Raw genomic sequence first — 15251 nt, 5'->3', positions numbered from 1 at the left:
GTAAACGAAAAGAAGACCAATTTATAAACAAAGAAAAAATTACAGGAAATAACTTCAGTGCTAATAGTCATTGCTAAAGCTGAGATTTCTTAAGATTCCTGTTTAGCCTTAGATGGTACTCAAACACAAAGATAAAATTAATCTCCCAGACCTTTGGTATAACTATTGAATTTTTCAAGATAGTTTCTTACATTTCACAAATAAGTTTCGGCAACATCCTACATTTGCGGCTCCACAGAAAGGAAGCATCTTAATAAAATAAAAGTAGTGCCATTAGATTCCCTGTTTTACGCTGTTTTCAAATATAATATTCGATTTTCGAAAATTCACTCCACCCTCCCTCCTAATGGTCCCAGATAAAGCCCTAGGATATATAAGAAACTGAAAAAAAAACACAACCAAAAACTACGTAATTCTTGCTTTACATTTTCAAATAATATTTTTATCCAACAATTCTATTGGAATAACATGGCGGACTGTTTTTCACCGGGTTATGAATGCAAAAAATAAGATGAAAAGAAGGCAAAACACAGCACGAGATACAAAATAACGGAGAAATATTTTATTGGAGCTATATCTAGGACCATCAGAGAAGATGGATTACACTGTCACAAATGTGAATATAATATTTGGAACGATCATAAAATAAGAAATCTAACGGTACTACTTTTATTCTATTAAGATATTTTCTTCTGTGGAGCCGCTTATCTAGGATGCTACGGAATTCTCGAATCATTTTTTACCACCCAACACCCCCCCCCCCTACCCAATGAGATTCCTTTGTATGCGTCCGCCTAGACTACAAACAAAAATTAAACACATTTCAAAAAAGTAAATCACAGGCTTTTGGCTAATGAAAGGCCTAGTCAAATTTTACGATATCTCAGATTCAGCCTATTATAAAATTCGAAATTAGCTGATACAGGTGGTCACAATATAGCCTATTTAAAATTTGAGGAGACCGACTACTACAACTTCACACCACCACCTTCAAAGATGCTAGCCAATCAGAATTGTCTAAAAGATAATTGAACTATTCACTCTTAGAGAACTTTGCTTTTAGCAAGATCTTACACTAGGTACTAGCTGGACCCCCCACTGTTGGGTTTCATTTTTTTTTTTTTTTTTGCAAAATATAGTTTTATCTCAAATATACAAAGTAAATAAACCTTGTAATTACTCAAAGAAATCAAAATATAAGTGTTCAATACACTTAAAAAATCGATGTTTGTGCTAGTACAAAAAGAGCACCCCCCCCCCCTCTTTGGTCCCACATTTTGGTAAAATAGCTGCATAACGCAAAGAGGAAAAAGCGGTTAAAATTATTTGGCAAGTAAAGCTATTTTTACAATTTTGTTTCTCAAAGGGCTGGAACAGTCATTTTAAGAAGTAACACCATGCCACAGTTTCGCTGAAGAGCACAGAAATAATGGAAGGAATAAAAGTACAAAACATCTGAAAATTACTGAACCTTACTGAATCCCTTTCAGAGAAATCTGAAAGGCTTGAAGGAAAACAGGTCGAAAAAAAACCTGCTGACACGTCAACCAAAGTTCATAAACGTCGCTGCCAATTTCAATTCCAAAAAATATCCTGATTTCTGTTCATTTTCCCTTTTTTAAACCTCAGGGTGCAATCCCTAGAGTGGGAGGGTTAAACCCAAGCCCTCCTGTTTGTAGGTACGAGTCTAAAGACACTTATGTAATTCTTTACTACAGAAACATGGGAATAATATTGTTCAGGAATGTGTTCGGGATTGTTTTCAAAATGCAATTTTTGAAAAAGAACAAAACTAGAATATAAATTCAGAATAAAAATAAGACGTAATACATATAACGTAAACAATAAAGCCACGTTTTTACACATTTTAGGATCCAAACTTGACACTTCTGCTAAATACTCACCAGTTCTAATATCTTTTGTTTATACCATTTTTGAAATTTTTAGGACAGCAAAGAATTCCGCGAGAGATTCAAGTCAACTGAGAACGAGGACATAAAGAGTAGATCTCTTATTAGAATAGGGACACATCCCGTTTATATACACACATATACTTCATGGTACGATCCTAGGACAAGGGTTACTAACTGGAGCACATGCACCCCTGGCAGCGCAAAGGAAGACTTCTGGGACTGGTACTAAAACAATTCTTTTTAAAGGGGACTAATAAAAAAAAGGTTCGGAAATCCTCGTCTTAGAGGGATATGTCAAGGACAGTGTCTTGAGTAGGCAGATTCTAGATGGCAGGATGATTTTATAAATACTTTTGGTAAAAAAGCTCGGCGATAGAGTGCAAAAACGTGACTCTTTGTCATCGATCAGTGTGTGCCACCAAAGTGTTTCAAATGGCATGGACACGTCCTCCAGATGCAAGACTATACCCCAAGACAGTTCAACTAGGTAGTCCACAAGGGGGTAATAAAAAGGCTAGACGCCTCAGACTAGGCTGAGATGAGATCATATATATTAGTGTAAAATTATTTGGAAGGCGGCCATGACAGAAGCTTTAAATAGTATGGACGGAGAGGTATGTTAGCCAGTGTGTCAACATCAAGTGACTTAAAACTGTGATGAGTTTGTAGTGGCATTCTAGCGCGGTTTCCCCGTAGGTTTTAGAACATATCTGCCTCTATAATTGGTAATTGTCCCTAAAAAAACTGTTTTACAGGGAAACCAGTCTATTTTAAAGCATTCCAGCACCAAAGGTGCAGAACCAACTAACAAGCCAGACTTGCTCAGAAGATAGGACATTATATTTTCATCTTGCGGCCAATGTTAGGCCTAGCTCAACCTTGGGCCTTTCTTCCGTCCAATAAAAGGTAACAATGAAGGATATTACATTACGTTTGGAATAGAATTTTACTTTCTGGAATAAAAATCAGGACAAGATTATCCTTTACGAGTAGACTGATAAATAATTCGATAAAAGTGTGGGGGGACATTTCCCTTTATAAATAGTATTTTATAATCTACAACTTTAGTGCAAAGTTGTTATTTTGGTAGCAGCACCTTAACCTCTAATGCAAAAATGCCGCAAGTTAATGCCAACACTGAAAATTTTCGTGAAAAAGTATAAAAAAACATGGTTCCCACTAATCCTTTATAAACACCTTATTAGTACATCTGTTGGTTTATATATAGGTCTTCGATGATAATATTTCCATGTCTATGGTAACTAGAGTAAAATATTCCCGACTCAGTAAGCAATTAAAGATGAATAACGTCACAAAAAATCTTAAATTTTTTTCAGACATTTCAGAGGGGGAGACTTTTAAGACTAAAAATGAAATTTATTAGTGTGACTCAGGTTCGTTTATGAGGGAGGGGAGTAAAGTCTTAGTAGTTTTTTACTAGTTATTTTTAAAAACATATTAAATAGTTATTTATGACCCTTAAAAATGTACCCTTCCCCGCAATTAATTCTTATTAAGCCTCAATGGTCACCATTGGTTTTTGTCTGAAAAAAAACTGTGTCCTAAGACCAACATTCATCTGGACATCCCGAAAAATTCATTTTTATTTTCGTTGGCCTTAAAAAAACGCATTCTCGATCTGCATTTCTTTTACTTTACTTTTTGTTTCATTTATGAATCTATTATAAAGATAAAATAAAGTGAAAAAAAGGTACTGACCTTCCAGATACTGTTTCATCTTTTTTAAAAGGACCATTTTTTAACAACCAAAATGAGTGAATTTGCCTTAATGAATGAGCTCAGCCCAGCGTGGCAAGTCTTTGCTAGTTTAATAGGGCAGTATCGACAGGAAGAAGAAATGCAATCATAAAATACATCTATATCAACCAGCAGGCTGACTAAAAAGCCTTTTTTTAACAAGGGGAGGGGGGAGCGTATTTTACGACATTTTCACCACATATTTGTTTGTATTTTTTTTTACGTCAGGAATCATGCTGCTAGTCCATCCCCCAAATAACGTCACTGGTGTGAATCCGCAAATTTAGAATTCTCTTTTAAATTTCCCCTTTAACTTTTCCAAATAAAGGTTAACACAAGAGGGAAACCACTGAAAATGAAACTTTCATGGCTTTGGAAGTAATTCCAACTGCGTACCGTTACTATCCGCTACTTTATTTGCACGTGGCAGCACTGCTGCCAGAAACACATTCCATAAAATAATCAAATCACTCCAAAGGCTTCTCAATGCTAGCAAAATAGAAATTGCATTCTTAATAGTGAACATGGATATATCACTCCCGTATCCATCCCACAGATAAACTCGTATACAAAAATATGGAATATTGACCAAAACAAGATGAAGTAACTTATAAAGACTTGTTACAGGCAGGCTCTGTTCTTCTTTTGCGAAATCTGAAAGGCTTAGGTTATACAATGCAACAGTAGGTAGTATGAAATTAATGCAAGCAAAACCTAGTACAGTGTTTTCAAACCAAAAGGGTAACGTAATTCTAGACAGTGAAAGAATAAGTATTGTCAAAAAGTCAACCGAGTCCATTATTTCAAAGGCCACACTTTTACATAGATTCAATATAAATTGTGACCTAAATGTATTGATGTTGGCGTCATGATGACCAGCTACTAGGAGAATAAAAACGATTGATGATGATGCTATTGATACTTTGAGAAGTTGAGGTCCAAAAACATCTGTGGGCTTGATTATATTTGGTATTTCAGCTTTGAACATAACAGCTACTTTCGTAACCAAAATGATTGAGTAGAGAAGCCAAGACGTATATACCATAGGTAGAGCACCGGTAAATTTCTTAGATGGAACTAATGATGAACGTGAGGCCTGTTAAAAAGAAAAAAAAACTGACAAATTTGGTAAAAAAAAACTAGTGAATTTGGTGAAAACTGGTAACTGCTCGAAAAAAAAACTGTTTTTCTATTTTTTCCCTGTTTAGGAAACAAGTTGAGTCCATTTAATGTGATACAGAACCTTAAAGGATCTGTCTTATCTCGTCCATTGAGAGCACAGTAGACAGAATATAACAGTAAGCTTATCGCAGATCATTTCTGGTCTTCGTGAACAAAAAGCTCCTCCCACTTATTTCTGCCTTAGCTTGTCTCGCTTGTTTCTGCATTAGCTTTATTTCCGTTTGTTTCAATGCACTTTGATGGAAACAGTCGGAAACAGACTAACCTGTCTAGCATGTCTAACATGTTTATATCTGCCAAAACGTTCTCCGGAGCACTCGCACCCCGGTCCGGGTTTTTATAATGGGTGAGATAGAGAATGATCATACTGGATAATATATGAACTGTGATTGAGAGAGAGAGAGAGATTTATTCTAAACAAACAAACAATTTAACATAAGTTTAGCGGCCACCCCAAGAAGTAAAAACTTTTCCAAGGGGGTGGCAAAAATACACTAACATAACAAAACAATAAAAAAAAAACGAAAAAAATAATAACCTATCTACATCACAGTCCCACAACAGCACCACAAACCTTAATATTTTCATTAAATTTGCTATAATATTCATAATCATCACCCCCAAGAGCCATAAAAATTTACCAATATCATTATTAAAAAAAAAAAAAAACCTAAAATTCATACTTACTAAAAAGCATCACTTTAATTACTATCTTAAACGAAGAAATATCACGTATATTTTTTATATTTTGATCAAGATGGTTCCAACTTCTGATCCCCCTGTGAAGCAAAGAAAACATCGATCGGGCCAAAACTACCAGTGGAATATTAATCTCTGCTGATGACCTAGTATCATAATCATGGACAGAAGATCTCAGATTAGCCAAGCTATCAAAACACGGGAGGTTTATACCCCTCTGAATCCTAAAAATGAATAGAAGTGTATACAACTCCCGTAAACCGGAAGCTGGCAGTATCTTTACACGCAAATACACGTTTCGTACCGAATGCCGGGGTTGTAGGCCATCTAACAGCCGAACAGCATTGTTTTGTAGAACTCGTATGGCCGAGCAATAGAAGGAAATGTTCCAAGCCAAACGCTACTACAATACAATATATATGGATGGATTAGGGAATAATAAAGAAGGCGCATAACAAAAGGAGGAAAAAAATGGTTAAGTTTTCTCATTATACCCAGGTTACGAGACACGGTTTTACAAACATAATGTACATGACGCTTGAATGATAAAACATCATCAATATAAACCCCCAGGTACTTATAAGAACACACCCGCTTTAAAGCTCCATACTGTGTTGCAATATCCTGAAACCATGGATAAAAATCTGGTGAACGGGAAAAATAACAAAATTAGTCTTACCCAGATTAATCTTTAATCTATTTACCCTCAACCAGGAATATAACCTTTCAATAGCATCTTTCATCGATATCGGAAGTAATTCTTCTGTCTTCGCGGTACTAACAGCAACTGTGTCATCAGCAAATAATGACACCATCTCATTCCCGGGATTTTTGGCCCTATCACTAACATTATAACAACAACTTGGGATACAATCAGGCATATCATTAATATACAATAAAAACAGAATCGGACCAAGAACTGACCCCTGTGGGACACCACTAGTCACTGGGCGGGCGCCTGATTGTATACAAGTCATCTCTACAAACTGGTACCGGTTACTAAGGAAACTCCGTATAAAGTCAAGAGCTTTACCTCGGATCCCATAGACCTCGCATTTTTCCAGGAGTAGGCCATGGTCAACTGTATAAAAGCCTTCTGTATGTCTAGAAACACTGCACCAACCTTAAATCCTTCATCTAAAGCTATGTTAATTATACTAGTCAAAAAAATTAATGCATCCTCTGTCTTCCTATCTTTTCTGAAACCGAACTGATTATTATTCAACAATTTAAACTTCTCTAAAAAATAGGTCAACCGATTACTAAGACATTTTTCAATAAGACAAGAAATAACTGGCAAGACTGATATTGGGCGATAATTACCCAAATCATTTCTATCACCACCTTTATAAACTGGTGTCACTCTTCCATTTTTTAAAAAATCTGGAAACCTTCCTTGACGGAAGCAATCACTAATCATTGATGTCAAAACAGCAGATATACAAGGGACAATGCATTTTAGAATTTTTAGGCTAACTAGGTCACTACCGGACGAACTATTTTTCATACTATAGATAATATCCCTTAACTCATCTAATGTAATCATCTTTAGATGTAGCGATACATTTGCAGGAGATGGTAGAGTAGATCCAAAGGGTGGGTCATCTGGAGACGAGGAAATCATCTCGGCTATTTGTAGGCCTACTGAATAAAAATGATTTAAAAACTCATTACATATCCCAGTACCATCTGCAATTGTAACCTCATTAACAGTCACTTCAGTTGGTAGAATATTAGACCGCTGACCTATAACATTACGGATTATTTGCCAAGTTTTCAACGGGTTACCTTTAACATCCTTGAACTTCATACTAAAATATTTTTGTTTAGCCTCACGGAGGAGATTATTCAAACAATTACGAAAAGCACGGTGCCGCTCTTTATCCTCATCCGTCAGTCTTAAAGCTTGTGACTTATACAGTCCATTTCTTACATTTAGTTTTTGAAGAAGGTCATGCGTTATCCATGGCTTCCTCCCATTATGTTTTCGACCTTTCGAATTCTTCACTGCTCCCACTTCCTTAACCATTTCTAAAAGCTTACTATAAAAGAGTGAAAATTTAGTATTTACATCCCAATCAGAAATACCCAATCAATATGATCCATATTATTTTTTAGTTTCAGTAGGGCACTACGATCAAAAACTACAACTCTTTTACTCAGTTTAGGAGTTTCTCGCTTACGGATAGATACCTCAAAATCTGCAAAAATACAAAAGTGGTCAGATTCCACATTTACAAGAACTCTTGGCGATCTAAAAGGTTAATTGGAAATAATATTATCCAAAAGTTTTGCAGATGCCCTAGAAACTCTAGCTGGGATGTTAATCGTTTGGAAATAAGACATACACAAATTTTAATAACTGAGAAGTCACAAAAGACTACATATCCAGCATGTTAACATTACAGTCACCTAGAACAAAACAAGGGTTATTACTAATTTGTACTTTTGCCAGTTGTTCATGAAGATTCTCAAAAAATTCTTGAATAGAACCAGAAGGAGGCCTATATACAATTACTAAATATGTATCAACATTATTAAACATTATAAACCTTTTCACTTTGAATGATCAAACTATTTAGAACTGATTGGGCGGTCTTACCGCAGCTTGTAAAGCTTGGATAAGACATCTGAATCATGACAGAAAACTAAAATCTGATGCCTACTTTCCCGGAAACCTTAAAAAAAACCTTCAACTTCTCCCGTTTTTGCTGGAGACAAAAATATTCAGAATTAATGAAACTTACATCATTTACTTATTTATTGAAAAACCCGTCAAATCAACACACAACAAGACGGAGCACTTAAAAAAAAGCAAAAAAAGAGAAAAAAAGGACATAAACTGAACCAACAAAGAAAACATATCACTGAATGAGCGGATGGGACCATTCGTGTAGATTTCGGCGTATTTTTCTATTATGCTTCGCTATTCGTCTAGCGACGGCGACGTCAGGGTCTGCGACTTTAAATTTGTCAATTAAATGCGAATTCCTATACCACGGAGGTAGACGAAGCAAATACTTCACAAAACGAAAATACGTCGCTCTGATTTTATTCTGATCAGTTTTAGTGAGAGGTTTCCAGAAGGGCGTGGCATATAAAATGTGAGGAAGAGCGATGGCGTTATACAAGCTTGCTAGAAGCAGCCGGTTGAATCGGAGTTTGCACGATACAATTGAAGCGCAAGACGCTGAAATTCATCATTTAAGCTGTTCGAGGAGAAGTTTTCGGGTTTGTCGGATAGACGAGCCTATGGGTAAACCTAGATAAATGATGTGATCCACTGGCTGGACAGAGCTAGAACCAAGGGCAATGGTAGAAACACAAAATCAGTTTTCCAATTGATTAGGGCGATTTCTGATTTTGAAGAGTTGAACTGAAGTCCAACTTTAAAATATTCAGCTTCAAGGATTTCGAAGATATCAATTATCCGCTGAAGGGTTCGGCTAAGATTAAGGATGTCATCCGCGTAACATACCAAAGACAAGTTAGCAGATGACAGAATCAGCGAAGATGGGCATTGATCTTGTGCATCAAGGACACAGTCGGGTGCGCGGAATGGGGGTCAAACCCTTGTCAGGAGGTAGCTTCAGTCGGATCCGTAATCTAGGTACAGATTCCTGAGAGAACGAATGACAGCTAGATTCAACCCACGTTTACCGGCCTTCAGAAGCATCGCAGCATGGATTAGAGAGTCGAATGCGCGTCTAATGTCGTGTCCTGCCAAAGAAAGGCTCTCTCCAGAAGATTCGGCATCTATCAAGACAAGTCATCAGCACATCCAGTTCCTCGCTTGAAGCCGAACTGATGCTGAGGAGTGTAGCATACTTTTTCGAGTTCCTGTATAAACAGGAACTCGAAGAGCTTGCACAGTGACGCAGCTACAGTTATCGGACGGAATGCTGTACATTGAATTCCAGATTTTCCCTTTTTAGAAATGGGAGTCAGATCTCCGATGCAGAAAGAGGCAGGAACAATCCCCTGAGAGAAAATTCATCTGTATAAGCAGAGAGAGATGTGCCGTGAGAAGTTTACCTCCGTGTTTCAAGTAGATCGCACTAACTTCGTCAATACCCGATTAGCCTTTCTATTTGAGTCTACGGATGGCATCTTCAACAGCGCGGGTACTGAAGATAAAATCTTCATCGGGATGAGAAGATAGAAACTGATCTAAGGCAGCCTCGTAAGATTGTTCGATGGAGGGGTCGGGGGCTGAGAACTCCGATTCGTAATGGGCATACCCTTCATCTTCAGGGATGTCGGCTGGGGATGGTGACGAAGAATTTGTTGCAGACCGAGAGACAAACTTGAAGATCATATTTCTATTTTGTTTGGCACGAGCAGAATAACGATTGACTGTTTTTTTCCGATGCCGAAGCAGGGCCTTAGAAAACTTCCGCTTCCTGAAAATCTGTATGCTGTTCACAAGACCCATATTCGGACGTCCACACTCTTTCCATACTGAAAACCAAAATTTTGCTTGACTACATGAAATGACGAGATCTGGATTTTACGACCACCCGGGAAAGATTCCTTTACGAATTCGTTGCAAAGGAACAGCTTGTTTTTCTGCGAAGCGGAGAGCATGGCAGATTTCTGCACAATATATATCTAGACAAATCGAAACCTCTTTTTGAGGTAACTGGAGTGACTTCCGAAGGAGATGAAATGGGACTCTGATTTTATTCAGGACTGAATCTACCGACTCGATCAATAGGGCTTGATCAATTTTCGACCAGTTAGGACGGTGTCGAGGTGCTGAAGGAGCAAGAGGTGTGGTTTGGTGATCAGAAGATGGCATACCGACAGAGCAAGTTATGGGAAGATGTTCAGACAACTGGTAATCAAACACAACCTTTACTATATCCGGTCGTAAATCTGACGATACTACAACGTGGTCCAGGTTGGAAGTTCGCGAGGACGCGTGAACATACGTAAAATCAAACGATTTATCTAAAACACATAAGCGCTCAGACTGGTCATTATTGTAGTCTCTGGGAATACACACTAATAGACACAGAACAATCCACTCTCACAGCTAGATAATAATCATTTGCTTCGAAAATACTAGAAGGGAGAGCTGATTTCGCAAACGTAACAAGTCCACCCGAGGGTCGGCCTCTATTGTTCAGCTGTCTAGCGGGTACACAATAAGTTGTCATATCCTCAAGCTCAAGTGTGTTCAGACCATGTTTAGTAACAAAATGTTAGGTAGATTTGTGATCGAAGGAGCTGCATTTGGAGCACAAAGAACCGTTCTTACAATCCGCAGCTAGGTGACCGATTGCGGGGCAATTAAAGCAGCTCCGAGGCAAGAACACGAACTCTTCAACCGGGAGGCGTTCATATCCGATTTTCACTGAAACTTTGAGAAAGGTATCGAGGTTTCGTGTCGGAAAGTAGACTTTAAATGTTTGAGACTTGCCACATGTAGGGTTTTATTGCACTTGGGGATAATCTGTTTTAGAGAGTGTTCGTCTAGATCCTCCGGCACTCGCTTGATCGCAGCTAAAAAAGCAGGTTCCTTGAGGAAGATGTTGAGCGACGGTTTCGCACGTTTAGCTGCATCAACTATCTGCCTCACGGTTTGCTTGGAAGGAACCACGAGTTTCCACTCGGCATCAGAGTGGCGTAACTCGGTTATATCACCGTCTGGACATGGGCACAGTTTGTCGATAAATGCTTTGCGTACGCTTGGGCATTTTAAGTCTGTTGCAGGGTCTTTGAATATCACAGAGTAAAGCGGCCTCGGGGGTGCGGTTTGGGACGATTTAGATTTGTCTGGCCGGGTGACTGTAGAGCGGCTAGTATTTAGCATAAATCCATCCAATTTTCTGGAGAGTTCGTTCACTTTGGACACCACTGTAGCGTGAACTGCCTAGTCGATGGCGGGTACTTCACATGGACTAAATATCACAAATTTCGGGATCGGGACGTTTTGCTTTGCCGCAGAGACTTATGATATGTGATATGTGCGACTTGCACATATCAGTAATGTTGTCCTCATCTTTGGCATACGAAACCATCCGGCTTTGAATGCCCAACTCTCTGTGAAGGGTCTTTTTTGCTTGTATGATTGTATCGTGTTCGAATTAGTTTATTGCGCTTTCCACAATCTGATCGAATTTCACCCCTTCAGTGAGTGATCTGCTCAAAAAGTTCAGAACTGGGCTGAATACCAGCTTTTCAGTCATCACTTTCACTCGAAAACAGCCAAAGTCCACTGAATCACACAATACTAGGAACAAGGGAAGTGTCAGGACCCGCTCACCAATTCCCCGCAATTTAAGGGTAACTAAATACCGGCAGGTACATACGGCGCTTGCGGCAGGAACCCTCCCCTCTTCTGTTTATTGCCTAATATATGTTATCAGTATTCTGTTCCGGAAACTACTTTTGAATTTTGGCTTATTTTCAGTCAGTACAGTAGGCGGCAACACTGCACTGTAAAATTAGGGCGCACTTTCAACAGCGCAACGATCAATCTCTGGCAACGCTGCTAGATATAGAATTCATTTCGGCCATATCGCTGCTGTGCACAAAGAATACAATCCTCTAAGGTAATTAAAAATCTTTCTGTCTGAGTCTCTGTAGTTACTAAGTCACTAAATCCCAAGGGAATTTATATCCATGTAGCAAAAATGTCAATAGCAAGTAAATAAAACAAGCCGATTATAAATATCTGTAGGTAATGGCACAGCTTAAAAGGGGTATAGAATACAAAAGGGGTATAGAATTTCACTGTTTCTTTCAGTCAAACCACAAATTTCCGACAGCTCTCAATGACGGCTAATCCCCTGGGAGAATCTGCTAATGGACGCTTAGTTTCCGAGACAGACAGCGAACACTAAAGGTTACAAAATGGTTTTTAAGGTACCATATCACCTTAAAGGACCGTGTATAACATTTAGTAAACTTTCACCTCCAAATGAAGCAGATATTCTTCATTCTAAGGATTCGAGGATTAATGTTGGTGAGAAAGAAGGGTACTTTCCTAGACTTAACTTACACTTGGTTTTACCTACACATATTTGCTCTCCTTGAAGAGATAAAGATGAAATCTTGATTCGTTGGCTGGGGAATAGGAGAATTTAAAAATACTTCTTCTAATCACCCATTGACAATGAAATTCTACTAATATCAAGCTTCAGCTAGCGCTAATTTGAGCCAATCAGACTTTTCATAGAATTTTCTGATTGACCAAAACAATCTGATTGGCTCAAATTAGCGCTAGCTAAATCTTGGCATTAGTAAAATTTCTTTGTGAATAGAAAAAAAAATGCACCCAGTGATCCTAGTGAGTTACAATTTAGCTCATGCAACAGCTTATATAGTGTGGTGGCAGGAGTTTCTGCTGGCATGCAGACTAACTGGCCAAACCACTGCAGGGATAAAAAGAGTTGGGGGTCTGATTTGTTAGTGCCAGCAGTCAGGTGTTCAAGACAAAGTCTCACCACGTGATCCCTTCGATTCGTCTCAAGACCTTTGGTTGGGTCGCATTTATGGCATTACAGATAGAAGCAGCAGTCGGTCAGGTCTCAGCAGCGTAGAGAAAGACTTGTGTTAGAGTTATATTGTAAATCTGATTTTTTTTTTTTTTTTTTTTTTTTTGCTGACGTTGGGCTGAAAATGGGGTCTTTCGGATTGGGTTTATACATATACTATTTATTTCCCTCAAAATCAAGGAGTATATAAAATACTTGGATGAAATTGCAAAAATACTTGAACAAATAAAACAAAGCAACAACTTACAATATGCTTAAAACAATAACTCATAAAACATGTAGAAAAATTAAAAACAAACATTGTTTATATTCTGGAAAAAGGGTAATTGTTATGCGCACAAACTATATTTTTAGACCTACAATAAAATTATCCATCTTAATCGTAGCTAATTCCAACGGCTCTTTGATTTTAAACCTCAAAAATAACAACCTATAATTTTTAACATACCCAATACAAATTGAAGAAAAATCGCGAATTGAAGAAAAAATGAGGAAAAATCGCAACATGATGGAGGAAAATTGCATTAAAAAGAGAACCTAAAATATTACGACTATAGATACCACGTAGCCGTGTTATTGAACCAAATATTTTTCTAATTGTTTCTTGAACACTTAAAATCGACTTTGAGTATACATACGGTCTATATAGAATTACATTTATATAGTCTCAATTATATATTTTGGCAGACAAAGAGAAAACTAAATCTGCCAGAAAAATAGCTTATGTTAATCTTTCCCATAATGTCTAGACGTTCTCCTTCCAAATCAAAAAATGGGGTTTAAACCACCATTTGTACCTTGTGGTACTTTAAGCTTCATTCATTATTGTTGAACTTTTACTTCCTAATTCAGTTTACTATAAAAAAACATGTAATTTAGACTTACCTTTTTCTGATCCCTTAGAGCACCTGGCCTTTTAACTTTCAGGCTTAAAGGATCTTCATCCATTGACTCAGATACAGATGGCAGACTAATTTCATCATGAGGTTGTCCATTTTCGTTATTAGCCCTATTCTTCAGCCTCTCTAGCATTTCCTGATTCTTTTTCTTCCTTCTTTTATTCTTCAAGTACTTGTAGGACCAGAACATAGCCAGTGCAAAAGCACCAAATATGACAAAGTCGCCAAGGAACCAGAAATATAGTGCAAGTTCACCATCAGAATATTTGAGTAAGTAATAGTTGAGAAGTCCCACTTGACAAAGGTAAACAAAAAACAAAAGGATTGTGTCTCCAATATGAAATGCCAAATACCAGTCTATTAAAGACTTCATGTCCATTTGTCAAAAACCTGAAAAAAGGAAATTTTATTGAAAACAGGAAAGTATAGATATGTAAAATAATTAGTAACCACTTTTAGATAATTAAATATTTGTTCTTTTTTTTTGAAAGAAGAAATAGCATGGACGGAAGATCAAAGGTTTGCCAAGCTATCAAAACCTCCCATGTTTTGATAGCTTGCCAAACCTGAGATCTTCCGTCCATGATTATGATACTAGGTCATCTGTTGAGATTAATATTCCGCTGGTTGTTTCGGCCCGATCGATGTTTTCTTTGCTTCACAGGGGGATCAGAAGTTGGAACCATCTTGATCAAAATATACAAAAATAGGTGATATTTCTTCGTTTAAGATAGTTATTAAAGGGATGCTTTTTAGTAAGTATGAATTTTAGTGCCATTTTTTTATAATGATATTGGTAAATATTTATGGCTCCTGGGGGTGATGATTATGAATAAGATAGTAAATTTAACGGAATTGTTAAGGTGTAAGGTTTGTGGTGCTGTTTGGGGACTGTGATATAGATAGGTTATTTTTTTGTTTTTTTATTGTTTTGTTATGTTAGTGTATTTTTGCCACCCCCTTGGACAAGTTTTTACTTCTTGGGGTGGCCGCTAAACTTATGTTAAATTGTTTGTTTGTGTAGAATAAATCTCTCTCTATCTCTATCTCTTACAAAAATAAAATATATAAAATGTAATAATATTCTTTGTAATAAATGTAATAAAGAATAATACAAAATACATAAGAATGAATGTAATAAAATTCATAAACAAAATGATGAATAAAATTTTTTGCCAAAAATTGAAAGCAAAATAATTTTTAAATAATTGAAATAATTTAAATAATTACATTTTTTTAATAATTTAGAATAATTGAAAGTAACCTGTAAAATAATCAGTGACCACTTTTAGATA

General features: G+C 37.2%; 2 protein-coding genes across 3 annotated transcripts in view; one reads left to right on the top strand and one right to left on the bottom strand.

The window, feature by feature from the left end:
- Positions 1 to 15251, top strand: part of LOC148945912 (transmembrane protein 120 homolog) — a 545739-nt gene that overhangs the window by 158410 nt on the left and 372078 nt on the right. The gene's annotated exons all lie outside the window — the stretch shown is intronic.
- Positions 813 to 15251, bottom strand: part of LOC148945918 (uncharacterized) — a 31203-nt gene continuing 16764 nt past the window's right edge. For both annotated transcript variants that reach the window (XM_089097778.1, XM_089097777.1), the window contains exons 2-3: positions 13943 to 14346; positions 813 to 4767 (exon numbers count right to left, since the gene is read on the bottom strand). In XM_089097778.1, the coding sequence (XP_088953904.1) occupies positions 4036 to 4767; positions 13943 to 14335 (1125 nt within the window). In that variant the 5' untranslated portion in view covers positions 14336 to 14346 and the 3' untranslated portion in view covers positions 813 to 4035. The remainder of the gene's footprint in view (positions 4768 to 13942; positions 14347 to 15251) is intronic.

Source organism: Artemia sp. Qi Xiang Cuo, chromosome 12 (assembly GCF_049724085.1).
Source record: "Artemia sp. Qi Xiang Cuo chromosome 12, ASM4972408v1, whole genome shotgun sequence".
NCBI lineage: Eukaryota > Metazoa > Arthropoda > Branchiopoda > Anostraca > Artemiidae > Artemia > Artemia sp. Qi Xiang Cuo.
This window is presented reverse-complemented; position numbering and strand designations above follow the sequence as displayed.